This window comes from Petaurus breviceps, unplaced genomic scaffold (assembly GCF_028583685.1).
Source record: "Petaurus breviceps papuanus isolate PSGF00001 unplaced genomic scaffold, PetGlider_PUasm1.0 188, whole genome shotgun sequence".
In the NCBI taxonomy this organism is placed as follows: Eukaryota; Metazoa; Chordata; class Mammalia; order Diprotodontia; family Petauridae; genus Petaurus; species Petaurus breviceps.
Window position 1 is genome coordinate 38,368,472 of NW_027185804.1, and position 20,681 is coordinate 38,389,152.

At 39.0% G+C, this 20,681-nt stretch overlaps 1 protein-coding gene and 1 pseudogene across 1 annotated transcript; both read right to left on the minus strand.

Annotated features, from left to right (window-relative positions):
• Positions 1-5,105: 5,105 nt before the first annotated feature.
• Positions 5,106-7,063, minus strand: LOC138163280 (vomeronasal type-1 receptor 1-like; annotated as a pseudogene).
• A 10,599-nt stretch (positions 7,064-17,662) lies between these two features.
• Positions 17,663-18,577, minus strand: LOC138163281 (vomeronasal type-1 receptor 1-like). The gene has a single exon (XM_069090832.1). The coding sequence runs from the start codon at positions 18,575-18,577 to the stop codon at positions 17,663-17,665; it is 915 nt and encodes a 304-aa protein (XP_068946933.1).
• Positions 18,578-20,681: the final 2,104 nt, after the last annotated feature.

Here is a 20,681-nt window from a genome sequence, read left to right on the forward strand (position 1 = left end):
GTGTGTGTGTGTGTGTGTGTGTGTGTGTGTGTGTGTGTGTGTGTATGTTCTTGATTGTTTGGTCTGTCCCATTGATCTACATATATGTTTTGGGATTTTTTTGACCTTGCTTGGTGGTGTGGGGAATGCTTCATTAGGATAGGGAACTCCTGATGAGTTAAATACCTTGACCAATACAAATCATAATTTTTGACCTTAGAGAGAGTAGCTTGGAGTAGGGGAAAAGTAAGGCAAAAAAGACAACATAGATGGGAGAAAGGGTCAAAAGACATTGAAACTAAGGACAGAAGAAAGATCATGTGATCAGAAATAGTGTTTATCCTTCCTTTTCAAAGAGGATCAATGATATCATGACTCTTGATTTTACATATATTCTTTTGATTATATCAAATAAGGGCCCCTCAAAGCCTATTTTTAAGAGTTTTTAATATGGAATGTTACATTTTATAAATGGCTTTGTCTGAATCCATAGAAATAATGAGGTGACTATTCTTATTTATATGATGAATTATGTTCATTGTTTTCCTAATGTCAGCCAGATAGCAAACATTTATCAAGCTCTTATTATGTACCAGAAATTGTTAGGTCCTGGGGATGCCAAAAATGGGGGGGGGAGGAAAGCAAAACTAGAATTCCCTCAAGGAATTTGCATTATAATAAGAGAATCCCTGTTATGAATTTCAGTTAGTTATTGTGAATAATTGGTAAATGTATTTTTTTGTAGTCTCCAAGGAAGTATTTGGGTTTTTTTTGCTTTTTGGAGGGGAGATGGTAGGGCAATTGGGGTTAAGTGACTTGCCCAAGGTCACATGGCTAGTTTTGTGTTAAGTGTCTGAGGCCAGATTTGAACTCAGGTTTTCCTGACTCCAGGGCCGGTGCTCTACTCACTGCACAACCTAGCCGCCCTGGAAGTATTTTATGTCAAATTTTCACATCAATAGTCATTAGTGAAATTGTTCTGTGCTTTTTTTTGTCCTCTGTTTTGCCTTTCCTAAGATATCAGAAAATATTTTCTCAAAAAAGGCAGTTTGGGGATTTCATTCTGCTACAATTTTTGAGAATTTTTGTATCATAGAAGTTTTTTAGTTTTTTGTTTTTCTTTTGTCAGGGGAGGACTTGATCCCTCAACTTATTTGATATCACAAAAGACCCAGAATATAATAACCAGGTGTTAATGATATATCATACTGACTATAGAGATCTCCCAATTCCTTTAAGAGGTGAGAACACCCCAGAAATCAAATTGGTACCAATCATTCTCTCAACAACTGGATGAACAAGCAAATTCACCATATCTCTAGGGGCTTTAAATAGTTAATCCCTCAAGGAATTTCAAGTTTTAGCTTTAGAAACATTGCAAAATGGGTTCTGACAGTGGAAGAGACCCCTGTAGGGGTGAGGTAGAAAGAAATTTCTCTCTCTTCCCCTCACATTGGCTATGTAGCTTTGAATGGAAGATACTGAACAGCGGGAGACACTGTATTGAGTGGGGAGCATAGATACAGACTCCAGATAGACACAGATACCAAAGAGCAGTCACCTGAGGAGACAAGAAGTATTTTTTTTTTTTGGAGGGGAGAAGGCAGGGCAATTGGGGTTAAGTGACTTGCCCAAGGTCACATGGCTAGTAAGTGTTAAGTGTCTGAGGTCAGATTTGAATTCAGGTCCTCCTGACTTCAGGGCCAGTGCTCTGTTCACTGCACCACCTAGTCACCCCAACAAGAAGGACTTGTGACTTCTAGAAATTGAGGGTTAGGCTGTGAAGAAGGGCTGACCCCGGAACTCAAAAGTGAAGACTCTGAAAAAAGAAAGGGCATCCAGGTCCTTCTGTACCAGTCATTTTGAGTTGCCTTTGCCATATGCATGGGAATGTGTCTCACATTCTGTGTTTGAATCTCCTCTTTCCATAGATTCCATACTTGTTTGTGGGAGAATGCTGCCCAGGTTCATAAGAGGGATGTTTAGTTCCAACTGTTTTTGTTATGCTATCTTAGTAAATACTCTTAGCAAACTAAGAGTTAATTTTCTACTGACTGGTTGTTAGTAGGGTGCTCATTAATGGAGGATTATGAATTAAGAGTACAGAACCAGAGGGTTATCCATAGAATCTGAAGAAACAGATGTTCTCTGAAGACTCAACATGCAAATATTAAATACAAGTTATAGGAGCAGCCCACAGGGCTTGTTACACTTTACTACTAGAGAGAGTTCAATTTGGAGAGCGTGGAGGTTTTAAAATTTTAATTTGTAATTTTTTTTTAAGCAATCGGGGTTAAGTAACTTGCTCAAGGTTACATGGCCAGTTATTTCTGGGTGTGGTGCTAAGTGTCTGAGCCTGGGATTCTATCTCCAGGTCATCCTGACAGTGGAGCCAGTGCTCTTACTCGCTGTGCTACCTGGCCGCCCCTAATTTGTAATTTTTTAAAAGGAATAATAATCACAAAAAGACACATGACAAATAAAATGCATGCAAATAACACCTGATTTTTTTTAGCCTATGACCTCTTTAAGCCCTTACAACCCATCCACTCAGAGTTTAGCAGCACAGGAATTCTAAAGACATCTTCATCCCTGGGTCCCTCCCTTAGAAAGTCACCTCTTTATAAAACCCTAAAGACTCCTTTATCGGGCTAGAGATCCTCCTGCAAGGATGTGGCAGACCCCCATTTCAAACCTTTTCTGGACAGCTCTGTCATTTACTGGAGGTACTATGATTTTTTTTCTGGCTCATTTCTTTGACCCTTTCTTTTTTTTGACTTCTCTAAAACAACCCAAGGTGATTATTAAGGCATTTTTAAATTTCAGTGATGTGTGCATTCCTCTCTAAGCTAATATGAAGGTCTTATCTCACCACTGGCCATGTGATCCTCCTGGCAGATGATACCACCTTCCCTCAATGAAGCTGGGGGGCATCGTGTTCTATTAATAGAATATGGGAACAGACTCCTTGACTCTTCTTGCTTCACATTGCACACTCTTTGTGGACTGGCCAAAAAATTTCTGTTACTCTTTTGAAAGACAACATAGCAGGCATGATTAACTCATAGCCTGGTCATAATTAATGATCAAGATTTTCCCATTTGTCTGCCTTCTAAAACTCATGTTAATACCTTTGATTTCAAGATTGTTGAACTTGAAGATTTTCCAAAGTGTGCTTTTAAACGAAACACTGATGTTACCTGTACCTCCAATGAGGAAGAGAAATTCTTTTTTTATTTTCGCTGATGAAAATGGGCAGTATGGCGAACTCATATGCCATCCCCCTCCAATTATAAATGACAAGTAGAAATATGAAAGTGAGACGAGGTAACTGAGAATGGATGAAAAGAGTGTAATGATCCTATAAGATTAATGTTAGATCTTTTAAAGACTAGAAGAATCTGAGACTTTTGATGAACTTTATTTATTCTCTTAGATGCATTTGCCCACTAGAAATTTACCCCTGCTTAGATTGCTGTTATTGTCATTTCAATCATGTCTTTGACACTTTGTGACCCCATTTGGGGCTTTCTTGGCAAAGATACTAGAGTGGCTTACCACTTCCTTTTCTAGTTCATTGTATGGATGAGGAAACTGAGGCAAACAGGGTTAAATGACTTGCCCAGGGTTATACAGTTAGTAAATGTCTGAAACGAGAATTGAACTCAGGAAGATGAGTCTTCTTGAATCCAGGCCTGGCACTCTATCCACTGAACCACCTAGCCACTCAGGTAAGTAAGTTCTAATGTGAAAGAGGGTGATCACAGATGAGGAGAGAAGATGCTTTGTTAAGTGTGCTCTCGGATTTCAGTGGATATTTCAGCTACTCAGAGTTGGCCTTCCTTCTAATGATCTCATTTGCATTATTGTAGTTATCATGAATATTGTTCTGTTCATTATATGTATTTCACTTTGGATCAATTTCTGCAAATCTCATATATTTCTGAATCCTTCATATTTGTTATTTCTTGCTGTGCAATTTTTTACATTTATATAATTATACTGTGCAACTGTTACATTTATATAATCATAGTTTATTTTAGCCATTCTCCATTTGATCAGCACCTAGCTGTATCTAATTTTTTTTTACTACAATAAAGAGTATTGCTAAAAATATTTTGATACCTTATGGACTTTTGTCTCAGACTTTGACCTCTATATGGTTAGTAGTGGGAATTCTGACTCAAAGAGGGGAATAGCTGAGTCTTTCATAATTATAAGTTGACATACAAAATAGATAGAATAATTCACAACTCTACCAACTTAGTCCATGTGCCCTTAATCTATATGACCAATGCTATTTAAAAAAAAATCATAATTGCCCATTTGTAGGGTGTGAAGTGAAACTTCAGAGTTGCTTATCTTTGAATTTCTCTTGTTAGGGATTTGGAATGTGTTTTCATAGGTGTTTAAAAAAATAGTTTGCAATACATCCTTTGGGAATTGTTTGTATCCATTGGCCACATTGCCTATTGCAGAATGTAATATATAGTATATAATGTAAATATCATATTATATAGCATTAATAATTACTATTCCATATAGTTATATGTGATATAATAGTATAAATTGCCTATATATCTTTCATTTTCCCCACTTGAGTTCTTAGAATCATATATTTAGAGCTAGAAGAGATTGTAAAACCCATTGCATCTAATCCTTGCATTTTGTAGATGAGGAAAGAGGCATACAAAGATGAAAAGGTTTGCCCAGAGTCACATAGCTAGAGGCAGAGCTGAGATTTGAACTCAGGTCCTCCCGCCTCCAGGTCTGGCATTGTAACCACTATTATGCACACATTGTATCCACTATACCATGTGACTACACCATGCTTCCTCTTTTATTATTTTATTTATGGAAGACTTTATATAAATGAAACACTTGATATTATTTTTATGGTTATGCATATCTCTTACATAGTCAAGAATTTCCTCTTATCTATAGTTGTGAATGCTACCTCTTCCCTTACCGTCTAGTTTTTTTGATGATGTGACCTTTTAAATATTACTTAAATATTTAAATATTACATAAAATCAGGCATCCCTTTAGAGTTTATTGGGGTATTTGCTATGTAATGTAAACTTAATTTCTACCAAAGTGATTGATAGTTTCCCCAGCAGTTCTTCTCAGATAGGGGTTCTTCCTGACGGGGGTTTTTCATCCCTCAGAACACAGCAGGGCCTGGGGATCTGTGTGTCAATGCTAATCAGCATAAAGGGGCCGACCACTGGATAGCACAGGGAGAGAACAGCGACGTTGATTACCCAGGTTCTAGATATGATGTGAGAAGCCACATAAATGACTAAGGGGGAGCTGACAGCGTTCAGGATGACAAAGCTGACCACAAGCATCAAGATGGCTTTGGTGGCTCTGGCCTCAGAGGGGACTCTGGGAGAGAGCCTTATAACAAGTGTGTGCTGCACTTGCTTGTGGTGCCTGTACAGGACAAGCGCCATGTAGCCACTTGAACAGGTCATAATACCCACAAATGCCGCGTCGCATACAGACTTCCAGATAACAATTTTTATGGTATTTGTGGCATGCAAATCAAAAGAGCTATACCCAATGTTCCATCTCAATTTACTGCTGTTCTTTGGACCAGTCACATACATAGGCAAAGCGACGTCTACCAGCAAATTGAAAAACTAGAAGAAGACACAACAAGGAATGATACCTTTTGGGGCCTTAGATTTGAGCTCTACCCATATGGGGCGATAGGGACTGATGGTGATGGCTTGGAAGACACTTAGGAGGCAGGTGCTGCAAAGTGCGAGGCCCCGAGTCACTCTTATCAGGTAAGTTATGATTTTACCTCTGAGGAAACTGAGGGAGGATTTCGAGCTCCAAACCTCTAATATTCTGGGGATACCCCTGAAAGGAATCGTCATGGCGTTGACAAAGGCCAAGTGGATGACTAACAGACTTATGGGTTTTCTCCTGTGACTAGTGAAGAGTTTAAAGGAGAAAAGCATTTCCTAGTGCTCCAAATAAAGTCAGGTTCAGGTGCACAATCCCTGGACTTTATCTTGAGAAATCATTCCTTAGATGCCTTGGGCAAAAGAACTGCTTTGATCCAAAGTGACTTGGGGAGAAATGTAAGAGATCTGAACTGGGCCTCAGTTTCCCCATATGCAAAATGAAGGGGTGGGACTTTAAGGTCTTTTAGCTTGACACCTGTGATTTGTGAACCTTACTTACCATAGCTATTCCTACTTAGCCTTCTCTTGATGGGTCACTCCATCTGGGGCTGCTGAGGTAGAATCCTGCATCACCTGGGTCTAGCAGTGAGGTTTTCCCCTTCCCCCATCCCACAATGCTCCTCTGCCCTAGTCTAGAAGGGTGGAATAGAGAGCAGGGAGACAACAGAGGAAGAGGCCCAATCATGCCCCCGTTGCTGGAACAGTGCTCTCCCTGTGTTCCAGTGACATAACTATCTTTATGGAGGCAACTTCCCTGGAATCTCTGCCCTGTCCCCATTCCCCAGAGACCTGGGTGCCTGCTTTCTTTCTCCTGCAAGGGAGTCTACCAATTCCTGTCTCTGAATATGAGACCTTCAGTCACTCACCACGCTATTCTCTCTTGGCAGGTTAGGGCGTAGAGCTGTGCCAATGGGTGGGTGAGGGTGCATGAAGTGGGCACCGCTGGGGCAGGAATTATAAGGAGAATCGAGTCTGACCTCATCTCCCCTTAGAGTTGAGATTATAATTTCACCTTTTAGAAAAGTGACATTGTTGGCAGGGAGAAACTAGGGTGTGTCAGAGGAAGAAGCCAACTCTGTCTCAGGGGCAAAGACAATTTTTGTCTTATCAATAATAACAGATTAATGAGAATCTCCAAAGGAAAGTCTCTGAACCACCTGGAGAGAAATTTCCTGAGCCTTAGGAGAGGGGAGGAGAAGATGAGGGTCAGTAAGTGTCACAGAGAAGAAGGAGACAGAGTCATTGGCTGTAGCTATGAGAGGCCTCCCAAGCCTGGACTTTAGTCCTCCTGACAATCTTTTCTACTGTGGAAACTTCTCTACTCCGTTACCTTCTTGCTCCATTTTTGTGTTCTTTTGAAGCTGCCTCAGTAGGGGCTGTGTCATGGGGACTCTTTGGATCCATCTGGGGCAAGAGAGGTTTTTCTGGTGTCTGGACACCTCTTGGTTACTGCAGCCACCACCTGCTATAGTCACTCCTGACTCCTCCTTCCACTCCCCCTACCTCCCATCTGCAACTGCTCTAAGAGTCTGAGACAAGAGGAAGTGATGAGGTGCTTGGGATCTATGTTTGTAAAATCAATTTGTAAAACCACTTTGTAAAATCACAGTACCCCTGCCCCCAGCTTCAGATCATTAACTCTGTCCAGCAACAACTCATGAATTGTTTACTTCAGCTTGGAACAGTGACAAGCTACACCTGTGAATCCTTCACAAAAGTATCTATAAACATTCCAGCTTAGGCAACTATGATCTCCCCCTAGTATAGTGCCCTGCTGTCCCCATGAATCCTTCAGGACCCTATCTCTGGGTTAACTCCTTAGCCTATTATCCACACACTGAGTCTCCATTAGCCTTGGTTCCCAGACATTAATCTTGTCAAACATGACACTGATGATTGGCAGACTGGGCACTTCTCAGTCAGCCCTTGACCGATAGCTGACTTAGTGACATTTCAAACCTAAAACCACACCTCCAGGTAGCCTCCCCCTTGGGCTTTTCCCCAGTGAATTATGGGCAATATGCCTGAACAGTTACATTAAAAATGCATGTCCCTTTAAACACTGGCCCCACCATAACTCCTCCCTAATCCCACCCTTAATCACCTAGTTAGCATAATTGGCATGGGTTCTACTATGTATTATTCTATAAAAACCTTAATTCTACCTCTTTGAGGTTGCAGGTTCCCTAACGGACTCTTGCCCGCTGTACAGCCTAACAATAAATTTGCAGGTTCCCTACGGATCCTTGCCTGCTGTAAATCGTACAATAACTTTTACAACTCCGACTCCAAGTTGGCTTGGGCCTACTGAATTCTTTCCATACTGAATCACAGGTTTTCTGGTCTTAGATAAAGATCAGAGTTCCTGCTGAACCATATTGCCATCCCTCATCAGAAGGAGACAGGCCCAGATCACCCTGCTGTCCAGGCTTCTCCTCAGCCCTCCCCTAGACTCTGTCTAAGGTGATAGATTACCTAAGCTCTAGTTTCTGTCAGGATCAGCTGATCTGCCTGGTCTTCTCTATTCTACCTGAATGAGGTCCTTGGAGAGGGACTTAGTTAGGGCAGCTAGTTCAGGGAAAAATCACCAAGATGTTTGATTACACTTGGATTCCAATGGCTCAACACTTAACCCAATTCTGAGGCTCAGGTTTCCAAGAGAGAGGAAGGCAAAATTAAAAATTTTTAAATTTAAATTTTCAACAGATATCCTAGAGTTTTTGCCAAAATGTCTGCTTGAACAGGAGGCAGACTGCTAGCTCCCATATTTGCTTCTACAGCTAAAAAACTCTGAAGTTTCCACCAGACTGAATAATGGGCAAGAAATCCAAAGTCAAACTATAGTAAGTGAATTTTTCCTCCCCTGAATTGTATAAGGAGTCATCCTAATGTACAGGGACCATAGGAAAAGGGGCATTTTCAACAAAGCAAGCATTGGTGGGACTGTACAGAGGCCATATGTAGGCTGTTATGTTCTATGTCCAGAAGTGTTAAGAGCAGAGACATCCAAGATGGCAGGAAGCCCCACTGTGGGCCTTTGGATGTTGCCTCCAGCACTCCAACTGCAATCCTTAGATCAGGACAATCCAGGCTAAAGGCTCTGAGGTCCCTGATACTCTGACTTTATTTTATTTTTTGGAGGGGGAAGTGAGGCAATCAGGGTTAAATAACTTGCCCAAGGTTACAGATTTAGTAAGTGTCAGAGGCCAGATTTGAACTCCGGTCCTCCCGACTCCAGGACTGGTGCTCTAGTAAGTGCCTCACCTAGCTGCCCCTCTCCAGCTGTTATTATGTGTATCCCCAAGTTTCTCAGTTTTTCATGTCTGTTTTTTATGTTGACACAATAATATCCCATTGTATACACCTACTATACTATTTCAAGGTAATTCTCAGTTCACGGGCAACCTCTTTCTAATTAATCATATGTTATTACTAGTTATATGTTACTATAAAAAGTGCTGTTCTAAATATTTTCACATATATGGTACCTTTCACTTTGTCTTTAAAATTCTTATGGTTTAAAGATGCTCGCAGTCGTCATATAACTGGAGTGTAAGGCATGCAGAATTAAGTGATTTTTCTAATAAGTTTCCAAATTGTTTCCCAGAACAGTTGGACACATTTATGGCTCCACCAATCATTCATTATTGTGCCTATGCTGGTACAGCCCCTCCAACATTTATCAATGCAGCTTTGTCATTTTTGCTGATCTGATAAGAGTGAGGTGAAATTTCAGAATTGTTCTAATATTATTTCCTCTCGTTAGTGTGATTTAGAATAATTATTCTTTTGAAAATGGCTATTTGGAAAACTGATAGCTGTGCAAAGTAAACAGATTGACAACTCACAGACGCAGAGATGTTATAGCAGTAATAATAGTTAGCATTTATGTAGCACTTTACAAATATCTCATTTAATCTTCATGATAGCCCTGGGAAGAAGGCACTCATTATCCCCACTTTACAAATGAGGAAACAGGAAAATAGAGTCAGAGTCACATAGCCAGTGAGTGTGAAGCTGGATTTGAGCTCAAGTCTTCCTGACTAGAGGTCCAGGGCTCCACCTGGGTTTCTAGGCAAACACCTAATTGGAATTATAGATCCTAATGAGTCAATACAAAGTGATTTTAGAAATTCCAAAGTTTGAATCCAAACAAAGGATTTCTGAAAGGGAGAGCTTAGCAAAACACCCCACAAAGCATCTGTGCATGGGTGGTTTATAGATGTAAGGTGAGAGACCACCTCTGTTCGTCCTTAAACAAGTAGCTGAGGGAGAACCCATTGAGAAATGAAATAATGTTTGGAGAAACAGACATTCTAAAAGTGAAGCACCACTGAAGAAGCATTTCTTTAATTAGCCTCTAGATCAAAGATTCTTAATGTGGAGCCTGTGAACTTAAAAAAAATATATTTTGGTAATTTCATTTCAATAGGCCCTTTCTAATTCAAAGGATTTTTATACTTTTAAAGACATGATTCTGACCAGGAGTCTACAAGCTTTAGGGGAAGGTGTTTGTGACACAAGAAATAGTTAGGAAGTCCTTGCTTAACTGGAGGTGTGTAGGCCAGATGCATTAAATTTATTTCCATACTCATTATTTATTTATTGGTTACATTTAAAATTCTGAACTGTCTCCCTTTCTCCCCACTTGGACTGGAGAAGGCTACCATTTGACACATATTGATAAAATATGTAAAACCATACTATGTGTACTTCTATTTATCAGTTCTTTTTTTCTGGAGGAAGATAGCATCTTTCTTCATAAATATTTTTATTTATTTTGTTAAATATTTTCCAGTGTCATGTAAGCATTTTTTAACATTCATTTAAAAAAAATTTGAGTTCCAAATTCTTTCCTTTCATCCTATCTGTGCTTCACCCCTTGAAAAGGCAAGTGATATGATATTGATTATATATGTAAAATCATATATAATCATATATGATATGTATAAATATATATATAAATATATATATATATATATACAAATCATATATAATCATATAAACTTATTTCCATATTAACCATGCATCAAAAGAACACACACACACAATCACACACAGACACACACCTCCAAGAAAGATAAAGAAAAAATGTGTACTTCAGTGTGTACTCAGAGTTTATCAGTTCACTCTTGAGGTTTTTGTATCATGGGTCCTTTGGAATTGTCTTGATTAGATAAACTAATTTCAGGGTTGATCATCTTACAATATTGCTGTTATTGTGCACAATGGTCATCTGGTTCTGCTCACTTCATTTTGCATCTGTTCATATAAGTATTCCCAAGTATTTCTGAAACCATCCTGCTCATCATTTCTTAAAGCATAATAGTATTCCACTTGATGTCCTCTGCATATAAATTAAAAAGGTGACAATACACAGTCTTGTTGCACTTCTTTTCCAATCTTAAACCAATCAGTCATTCCATGTTTGGTACCAACTGTTGCTTCTTGGCCCACATACAGATTTATCAGGAGACAAATAAGATGGTCTGTGTTATAGGAATGTAAATTTTTAAGATCTCCCCCTCCCCTAGGTTAAGTGCACCTGGAGCCTGTGGTGGGAGGCTTGTTTTTCAGGAACACCCACACCTTGGTGCTTTGTGATTGAGCAGTGGGTCAAGAGAGTTGTTACATTTTCTACCCAGGAGAAGGCTATATAATCCCTGATGTGAAGCTTTGTTTTGGGGCTCACTTTGAGAAGTCTTGTGTGATTTGGCCAGATGATACTCTGGGCAGCTGCTAAGAGCCCCCCAGCTTTGAAAAACCCAGATGTTGATGCTTCCCTCTCTGGTAACTGTGATTTGGTATGGATGTAATGGTTGGACAGTTGGAGGCTTGTCTTCTTGAAATGTTTCTGTCTGTATACTCTGAAGTTCAGGGTACTGACCTTTTCCCCCTGAACTAGGTAAATGATATGTTTGATAGATTAAAGCAAGATTGTTAACCCATTTTGAGTTGCTTTCCTTTAGAAAAACAGATCTAAGAACCTGTGTTGGCAGCCACCCTGGGTATGCTGGGGTGCTTGCTGCTACAGTCTGGTACTCCCATCTCTTTGAGGACTTGCCACAGTCAAAGGTTTTATTTAGTGTAGTCAATAAAGTCTTCCTTGCTTTCTCCATAATCCAGAAAATGCTGCCAATTTGGTCTCTAGTTCCTCTGCCTCTTTGAAAATCAATCTGCTTGTCTGTTCATGTATTGCCTAGCTTATAGAATCTTAAGCATAGACATGTTGGTGTGTGAAATGAGCACAATTATTTGGTAATTTGGAACTTCTTTGGCCTTGCCATTCTTTAAGATTGGGATGTAAATTGATCTTTTCAAATCCAGTGGCTGCTACTGAGTGCTGTACTTTGATGGCTTCATCTATTAGGATTATAAAGAGCTCATCTGGAATTCCTTAAATGTCTGGTAGAATTCACTTAACAATCTATCTGGTCCTGAGAAGTTTTTTCTTAGGGAGCTCATTGATGACTCATTCAATTGCCTTAGGTGTTGGGATCTCACTCCCAACTCCGGCCATGTCTTACCTTATTCCCGGTCTTCGGACGTCTCTAGCTTCTTGTCTCCAAGAAGAACTTACTCCCACAGAACACCCAGGGACACGGAGGTTGCCAAGTGAGGCTGCTCTTTATTCAGTTACATCTTAACAGTGTGGCCATCAAGCAGGAACAGAACAGAACAAAGCAGAGCGGAACTGAGGGGCAGAGAGAGAGAGGGAGAGCGGGAGCCTCCCCTTGCCTTTTCCCTATCCTTATCTTTCTTCTTTCTGTCACATGTCATGTGGGAGCCAATCATGCACACTCCTGAGTGCAGGGCAAAGGAGTATGTGTTAAGAGGAGTCCATGTTGATAAGGCACGCTCAATGCCACGTCGGCCTTTCCCAACCCAGCAGAGTCAGCCCCCACGGCCCTGCGCTCAATGCCATGTCGGCCCTTTTGGCCCGGCAGAGTCGGCCTCCTCATCTCCAAGCTCCTGCCTCTCAGAGGTCACGTGCACCCCCTCTGATATCTTGTGACTGCCACAGTGTCTCTCACACTCTTGGCTCTATCACTTGGGCTTATTTATTTATTTCCTCTTCTGTTAATCTGGGCAATTTACATTTTTCTAAATGCACATCCATTGCACTTAGATTTTCAGTTTGGCATATAATTAAGCAAATCAATGCCTACTAATTGGTTTAATTGCATCTTTTTGATGCTGAATCCACCTTTTTCATTTTTGATACTGGTAATTTGTTTTTCTTTTTTTAAAAATCAAATTAACTAACAATTTATTTATTTCATAAAACCTGTTCCTAGTTTTTTATTAATTTAATATTTTTCTTTCAATTTTATGAATTTCTTCTTTGATTTTTCAGGATTTCCATTTTGGAATTTAATTGGGGATATTTAATTTGTTCTTTTTCTAATTCTTTTTAGTTGTATACCCAACTCCTTGACCTGTTCTTTCTCTCCTTTATCGATGTTTACAATTAGAAATACTAAATTTCACCTAACATTCCACAAATTGTAGTACACTTTCTCATTGTTGTCATTCTCTTTAATTAAATTTCTAATTAATTTCTGTTTCTTTGGCACATTATTGAATATAATATTTATTGCACTGTGGTCTAAAAATGATGAATTTAACATTTCTTTTTTTCCACCTTTGTGAGGTTTTTATGCCCTAATATATGGTCGATTTTTGTGAAGGTGCTGAGAAAAAGATATACACTTTTCTATCCACATTCAGTCTTCTCCAGAGATCTATAATATCTAACTTGTCTAGGATTCTATTTATCTCCTTAACTTCTTTCTTACTTATTTCATAGTTAGATTTATCTAGCTCTGAAAGAGGAAAGTGGAATAGCTTTACTATTTCCTTCTATAATTCATTTAACTTTTCATTTTAGAATTTTGGTGCTATGTCCTTTGGTGCATATAGGTTTAGTATTGATATTACTTCATTGTCTATGGTGCCTTTTAACAGGATGTAGTTTCCCTGCTTATTTCTTTTAATTTTGTCTATTATTGCTTTTTCTTTGTCTGAGATAATGATTGCTGTTCCTGTTTTTTTTTTTTTTAACTTCAGCTACAGCATAATAGATTCTGCTCCAGTCCCTTATTTTAACTGTGTGCACATTTAGGGTTTATGTATCTGTTTCAAGTGTGTTTCTTCTAAACAACATATTGTTGGACTCTGGATTCTAATCCATTCTGGTATCTGCTTCTATTTTATAGATGAATTCATCTCATTCCCATTTATGATTACTAACTGTTGAGGGCCACTCTCTGACCTGGTCCACACATGGGAAGATTCTGGTCCAGTATTTCTCCCAAGCCAGCTCCCCATGAAAGCTATATTATATCTTAGGATTAGCTTACCACCTCTTCCTGACTTGCAGGAGTTTAGGATGTGATAACTGAGCAGTGACCCAGACATAGATGCATGCAAGGAAAGAAGGACATTAAAACGTACAGATGTGCATAAATGAACAAGGACATTAAACATTTTCTCATGGGAATCTAAGAGATAATTGCTTTACATTCATTATATAAACCTTGCCCTCTGATCAATAAATTGGAACTGCTAAGACAGATCTGACATGGCTTGTGTCCATCATAACACACTTCTCGGTTCAGCCTGTGCCCATTTTGATGCAGGCATCATCAAACTCTGCATTTCCCTCTATCTTATTATATTCTTTTTATCTTTCTCTCTTCCTTTTTATCTTTTCTCTCCTCTTAATTCTACTTTACTTCTGACCACTGCCTTCCTTTAGGCTCCCTGCCTTTTGCCACCATCCTTCTCTTTCCCTTCAACTTCCCTATTAGGTAGGCTAGATTTCCATATCTAATTGTTTATATATATATATTTTTTCTTTTTTGAATCACTTTATATTAGATTGAGGTTCAAGTGCTGCTTGCCTCCCATCCCAGAATTTTCCCCTTCATTGAAAAAGATCTTCCTTCTGTGATTCTTTTATGCAAGAAAATTTTCCCCTTTCTAACTTTGCCTTCACCTTTCACCCAGGGGATCCTTCTTTTTTGCCCATTCATTTTTTTATGTCATCCAAACATAATCAGCAGAATCTTTCTAAATGCACTAGTCATGATAAATTTATTAAGATTTAGTTATATGACTTATCCTCTTCCTATTTAGAAATGTAAACAGTTTAACCTTATTGATTCTTTTCTAATTTCTTATTCACATTTATCTTTTGATGCTACTCTTGAGTCATGTATTTGAAATTCAAATTTTCTATTCTAAACCCTAAATGTGCACACAGTTAAAATAAGGGACTGGAGCAGAATCTATTATGCTGTAGCTGAAGTTAAAAAAAAAACAGGAACAGCAATCATTATCTCAGACAAAGAAAAAGCAATAATAGACAAAATTAAAAGAAATAATAGAAATAGAAGTTCGGTCTTTGATTCAGTAATGCTAAAAAAGTCCTCTATTTCATTAAATAACCATTTTCCCCTTGAAGGATTATAATCAGTTTTTCTAGTTAGGTGATTCTTGGTTGTAATCTCAGCTCTTCTACATTCTAGAATATCATATTCCAAGTCCTCTGCTCCTCAAGAGTACCAGGTAAGGGGTGATGAGGATCTGAACTAGAATGGGGCCCTTTGATGTGGAAGGAAGGTGTAATAGTGATGTAATTTAAATTTGAAGATCCCTTTGTATTGGCAAAGGTAACAGGTACTTACAACTTAGTAATTAATCAAGTCTCTGTTAAAGAAACAGAAGGTATGAACCCCTGTTGCTGACATAACAGGAAGGGGTTGGCTGAAACAGGAAGCTAATGCTGTGTGTATATAAGGAAAACCCCTACAGAGGGAGAAACATATCTTCTTGGATTAGGCTTTGTGGAGGCAGAAGCTGCCACCGCAGGGGAGGCTGAAGAGGAGCTGGGGAGGCTGAAGAGGAAAGGCCCTCTGAAGGCTGGAGAGAATGATTTTGATTCTGGGAACCAGCTGAAACTTCTGCTGAGTCCAAGGGTCAGCCAGAGCTGCTGAGGATTTCTGAGAGACAGTCAGAGCTGAGGGCCAGCTGGAGTTGCTGAGGCTGCTAAGGATTTCTGAGGGCCAGCTGGAGATGCTGAGGAGTTGCTGAGAATTTCTGAGGGCCAGCTGGACCTGTCGAAGACTGAGGAAGCATGACTGTAATGCTGGTACTTTGTATGAACCTGTTTGTGGCTTTGTCAAGCCTTGACTTCTTGGGAACAGAGACTGTGAAGGATTTAAAGTGGACTGGACACTGTGAACTTCAGTGTGGAGCAAGACCTGCATGGAGAGCTGTCTGCCTTTGAATACAGGTGACTGTTTGGTGGATTCAGATAGGACCTGCCTGCCTTGAGTCAAGATGAAAAGACCTCTCTGTGGGTACTGTGTAGTGATGAAATTGTAATTTACTAGTGACATAGGGGTGGAGGGTCTGTGTATTTTCTGATGATTGAATAGTGAATGACTGAATTGATTGAATGATTGATTAACTAAATTATTGTACTTAGTAATTGATGACTGAATAACTTACTGATTGAATTAACTGAGTATGTACCATGTGTTCCTTGAGGAGACAAATCTCCTTAAGGATGATGAATGATTGAGTTACTAAATGATGGTTCTTTGTTCAAAACTTTGTGACCACTATAGTGAAAACTATGTGGCCATTTTCTGTGATAAGTTGTTGTGAATGCTATATTTTGGTTTTCTGTGATAAGTTGTAACATTGTGAATGCTGTACCTTGATTTACTTTGAATGTTTTGCTCTGATTTGTTATGGAATAGAGTGTTCACTATACTATGTAATCAGAATCTTAACAGCTGTTCATAGTCAGAAAGCTGCTCATGCATGGCTTTACAGAAGAGAATGGCATAATAAATGTTACATAAGTAGAATCAAAAAGACTTGGCAACTGATTGGTACATGAGAGGAGAGGGTGAATGATGAAATGAGGATGGTTCTGAGTTTTGAAATTTTGGTGACTGGTGGTGCCTTTGTGAGAATTCAGGGAGGAAGAAAAACATATAGTTTTTACTGGGAAGGTAAGATGTTTTCTTTGGGACCTAGGATGCAGAACTTCCTATGTCAAGGTAGGGAAAGTTCTGTGGAGTACAGTCTGCTCTGTATCCTGGAGAGAATAGGAGTAGATGACATATTCCTCCTTTGTGCCTAATTCCTTTCCATTATCACCAATAACTCTCATCAAGCAGAGAAGTCTTCCTGGTTGAACCTGGCAAGAAGACCTTTGCCCAAAATAAAATAAGCAGAGATGTCTCTAAGTAAATACAGGAAAGATTTATTATACAATTTCGTGAGAAGGGGATGTCATCACAACCAGAGGCAGTCTGGTAGGAGAGGTCAAAATGCAAGAGGCAAAGAGCTGGTTTATATACCCCAAATTTACCCATTTCCCCCTCCCTTTATCCTGTCCTGTTCCCATTAATTAGTAACTAAGGTGCACAATCTAATCACAAAAGAATTTGCTGGCACTGCAGGTGGGTTGTCAGTAAGATAAAAAAGCAGAAGGTACATATCTTGCAAACAGGAAACAGACAAATTATATCATCAGTATTATAACAAGATAAATGTCAACTCCCTTAATATAACCAAAACATAGATATGAAAACTGACAATATCTCATGAATAATGGGAATATTGGGGACTTTTGGGTCATGATGACCCTTCTACTGGCATCAGGGAGATAGGAAATATCCTATGTGTCATGGGGGTTTTTGGAACAAGATGACCAGTCTATATAGGTCACAGTAATCTTTCTAAATCTGTACTTATGCTGGTCAAGGGGAAACTAAATCTATGGTCAAGTTTAAGGAACATATACTTTCCCTTCCCACATATTAGCTAAGATCAGCAAAACCTTCAGCTCAAGGCCAGGGGAAGAGAGAAAGGATCTCAGGCTGTTAAGTCCTAAGTTTTTGGTGCTTTACTACAATTCCATTAAGATCTCTGGGATTTCTGAGATATCACCTGAGAAGTTTTCACTTGCCCCACACAAAACTTTTCAAAACTAGCAGAACATGCAAAGACCTGGGCATTTGAGTATCAGTGATGATTAGTATAAAGGGGCTGACTATTGGATAAACCAGAGAGAGGATAACAGTGAAACACATCTCCCAGTGTCTAGTTGCATTAATAGAAGTCATATAAATGATGAAAGGGGAACTGAATGAGTTAAAGCAGACAAAGGTGATCACCAGCATCAGGATGGCCTTGGTGGCCCTGGTCTCAGGGGATGCTTTGGGAGAGGGGCTGGTGCTGTGAATGTATTGGACTTGCTGGCTGTGTCTGTGGAGGACAAACACCATGTAGACACTTGAGCAGATCATGAGACCCATAAACAGAGCATCAAGAACTGAATTCCAGATGATTACATTTATGGCATTATAGTTAAAAGAACTATGCCCAATCTTCCAACTTTCATTACTGCTGTTCCTTTTATCTCTTATGTTTGCAGCCAATGTGACATCTATCAGAATACTGAAAATCCCACAGAATAAAGTGCAGGGAATAATATATTTGTAGGTCCTAGTTTTGATCTCTGTCCATATGCAACTGTTAGGACTGATGGTGATGGCCTGGAAGACACTTAGGAGAAAGGTGCTGCAAAGAGAAAGTACCCTGGTCACTCTGATGAGGTAAGTTAAGATTTTACCCATCACATCATCTAGGAAAGATCTCCACCCCAAAGTGGCTATTATTATGGGGATTCCTCTGAAAATAATCATCAAAGTATGAGCTAAAGCCAAGTTGATGATTATCAGGCTAATGAGTCTTTTTTTGTGACCAGCGATGAACTTCAGGCCATGTAGGTAAAGAAGAAACATGTTTCCCAGGACTCCAAACAGAAGCACAGTCAAGTAGACAATCTGCAGGCCTTCTTTATGAGGGCTCATTTCTTACGCATCTTGGAGAGCTTTGCTGTCAGATCCAAAGTCACCTGGGGAGAAACAGAGGGAATGTGACTTTTCCAGAGTGAGGATTTCTCTAGTACACTCTATAACCTACTCACCTTTTATACAGAGTGGCAAACCTTCCCAGGTAACTAATGCCATGACAATATTCATGAGACATGCATTCAACTTAGCTCCTCAGAAGCATTTATGAATCGTTTACAGTGTGTTCTATTAGTATGCTATTTCCCAGCTCTCTCCAAAACATGCCTTCTGCTCTTGGGACATCATCATCTTCTCCTTCCGACTAGTACCTTGGACTGTCCTTGAATTCCTTAGTTAGGATAGCTGAGCTTTGCCTTATCTTCCAGGGCCCATGTCTCCAAGCTATGTCCCTTCCATTGCTTCACCATGTCACTGAGCATGTCCCTGTGCCCCTTTCTGTAATACTCTATTTGTTTTGTTCCTCCATTAGAACATAAGCTCCTCGAGGGAAAGAAGTATCTTTCTTACTTTAATTTTTATCCCTAGTGCTTAGGAAAACTCCTACCATATAGCAAGACCATTTGTATAGTTTTTGTATAACTGGGCTTTGGTGGGAATGAGTCAGAGCCTGTAGGCCTGTACTTGGTCCATCCTTACCCTTTAATCAATAGTGACCAGAACTATTGGATTTGGATTAAAAAAATCTCATTGCATCATATTCAAATTTTTTTTCCACTTTCTTATTGTAAAAGGTAAATGGGCAGAGACCAAGAATTTCAAGTATAGATGAAGGAAAATACATAACTAACAATCATCACTGTGAAAGAAAATGGGATGAAGTTCCTCATAAAATAGAAGGGGTCATTAGAATACATCAGAAATCTTATCCAACAATATGTTATCAAAATTCTTGATTTTTAAACAATTACATACAAGAAAAATGAGCATCTATAATGAAGCTTCAGTTGACCTCAGAAAAACAGTAGTAGCAATTATGATTTTAGAAAAGTCCATAGAAATAATTGATACGATAAAATAAGATGTGCAAGGAAATAACATTTTGCTTAAAGATATCATAAGCAAATTAATAACACATATATAGTGTACATCAATTATGTATTCATGTGTACTATCCTCTCTGTCTCTCTCTTTCATTATACACAGACACATCATCACAACTTTTGAGTACTTAAAGGAAAAATTAATCAAACTGTAGGGAGAAATAAACATAAAAGTGGGAGACCTCATTTTTGAAGATATTTTTAAGAATAAGAGTTTTTAAGCATTTTAAAAGAATTTTTTTTAGAATTTTTAAGAATAAGAGTTAATCCTCAGTTGATAAATGGTTGAGGGATATCAACAGCCTGTTTTATTTTTCTTTCTTTTTTTAAAAATATTTTTAGTTTTCAACATTCATTTCCACAAGATTTTGAGTTACAAAATTTCTCCCTATCTTTCCCCTACCTTCCCCCCAAAGATATCAAGCCTACTGAATACTCCTTCCCCCAATCTGCTCTCCCTTATATCCTCCCCAACACCCACTCTAACTTTCTAGTAGGGCAAGATGGATTTCTATACCCCAGTGCCTCTATATCTTATTTCCCAGTTGCATATAAAAAAAACAACACCACTTTTTAAAAAAAACATTTGTTTTTAGAACTTTGATTTCCAGATTCTTTCCCTTCTTTCCTCCTTATCCACCCCCACTGGGAAAATAAGCAATTCAATATAGGTTGTACATGTGTAGTTACGAAAAATGTTTCTATAGTAGTTAAATCATGAAAGATGAACTATATTTCCCTCCTTCCTATCCCGCCCCCCACTTATTCTTTTTTCTACTTTGACTTACACTTTTCAAATGTATGTGCTTCTAACTACCCAATCCCCCAATCTGCCCTCCCTTCTATCAGTCCCCATCTTATCCCCTTCCCCCCTACTTTTCTGTAGGGTAAACTACCCAAATGAGTGTGTATGTTATTCCCTCCTTAAGCCAAATTCAATGAGAGTAAGATTGACCCATTCCCTTTCGACTTCCTGCTCTTCCTGTCCATTGTAACAGTTTTCTCTTGCCTCTTTTATATGAGACAATTTGCCCTATTCTATCTCTCCTTTTCTTCTTCTC

Bases quoted from the DNA above. Each gene is read 5' to 3' on its own strand.
- LOC138163281 (XM_069090832.1), bottom strand. From the start codon at position 18,577: ATGAGCCCTCATAAAGAAGGCCTGCAGATTGTCTACTTGACTGTGCTT.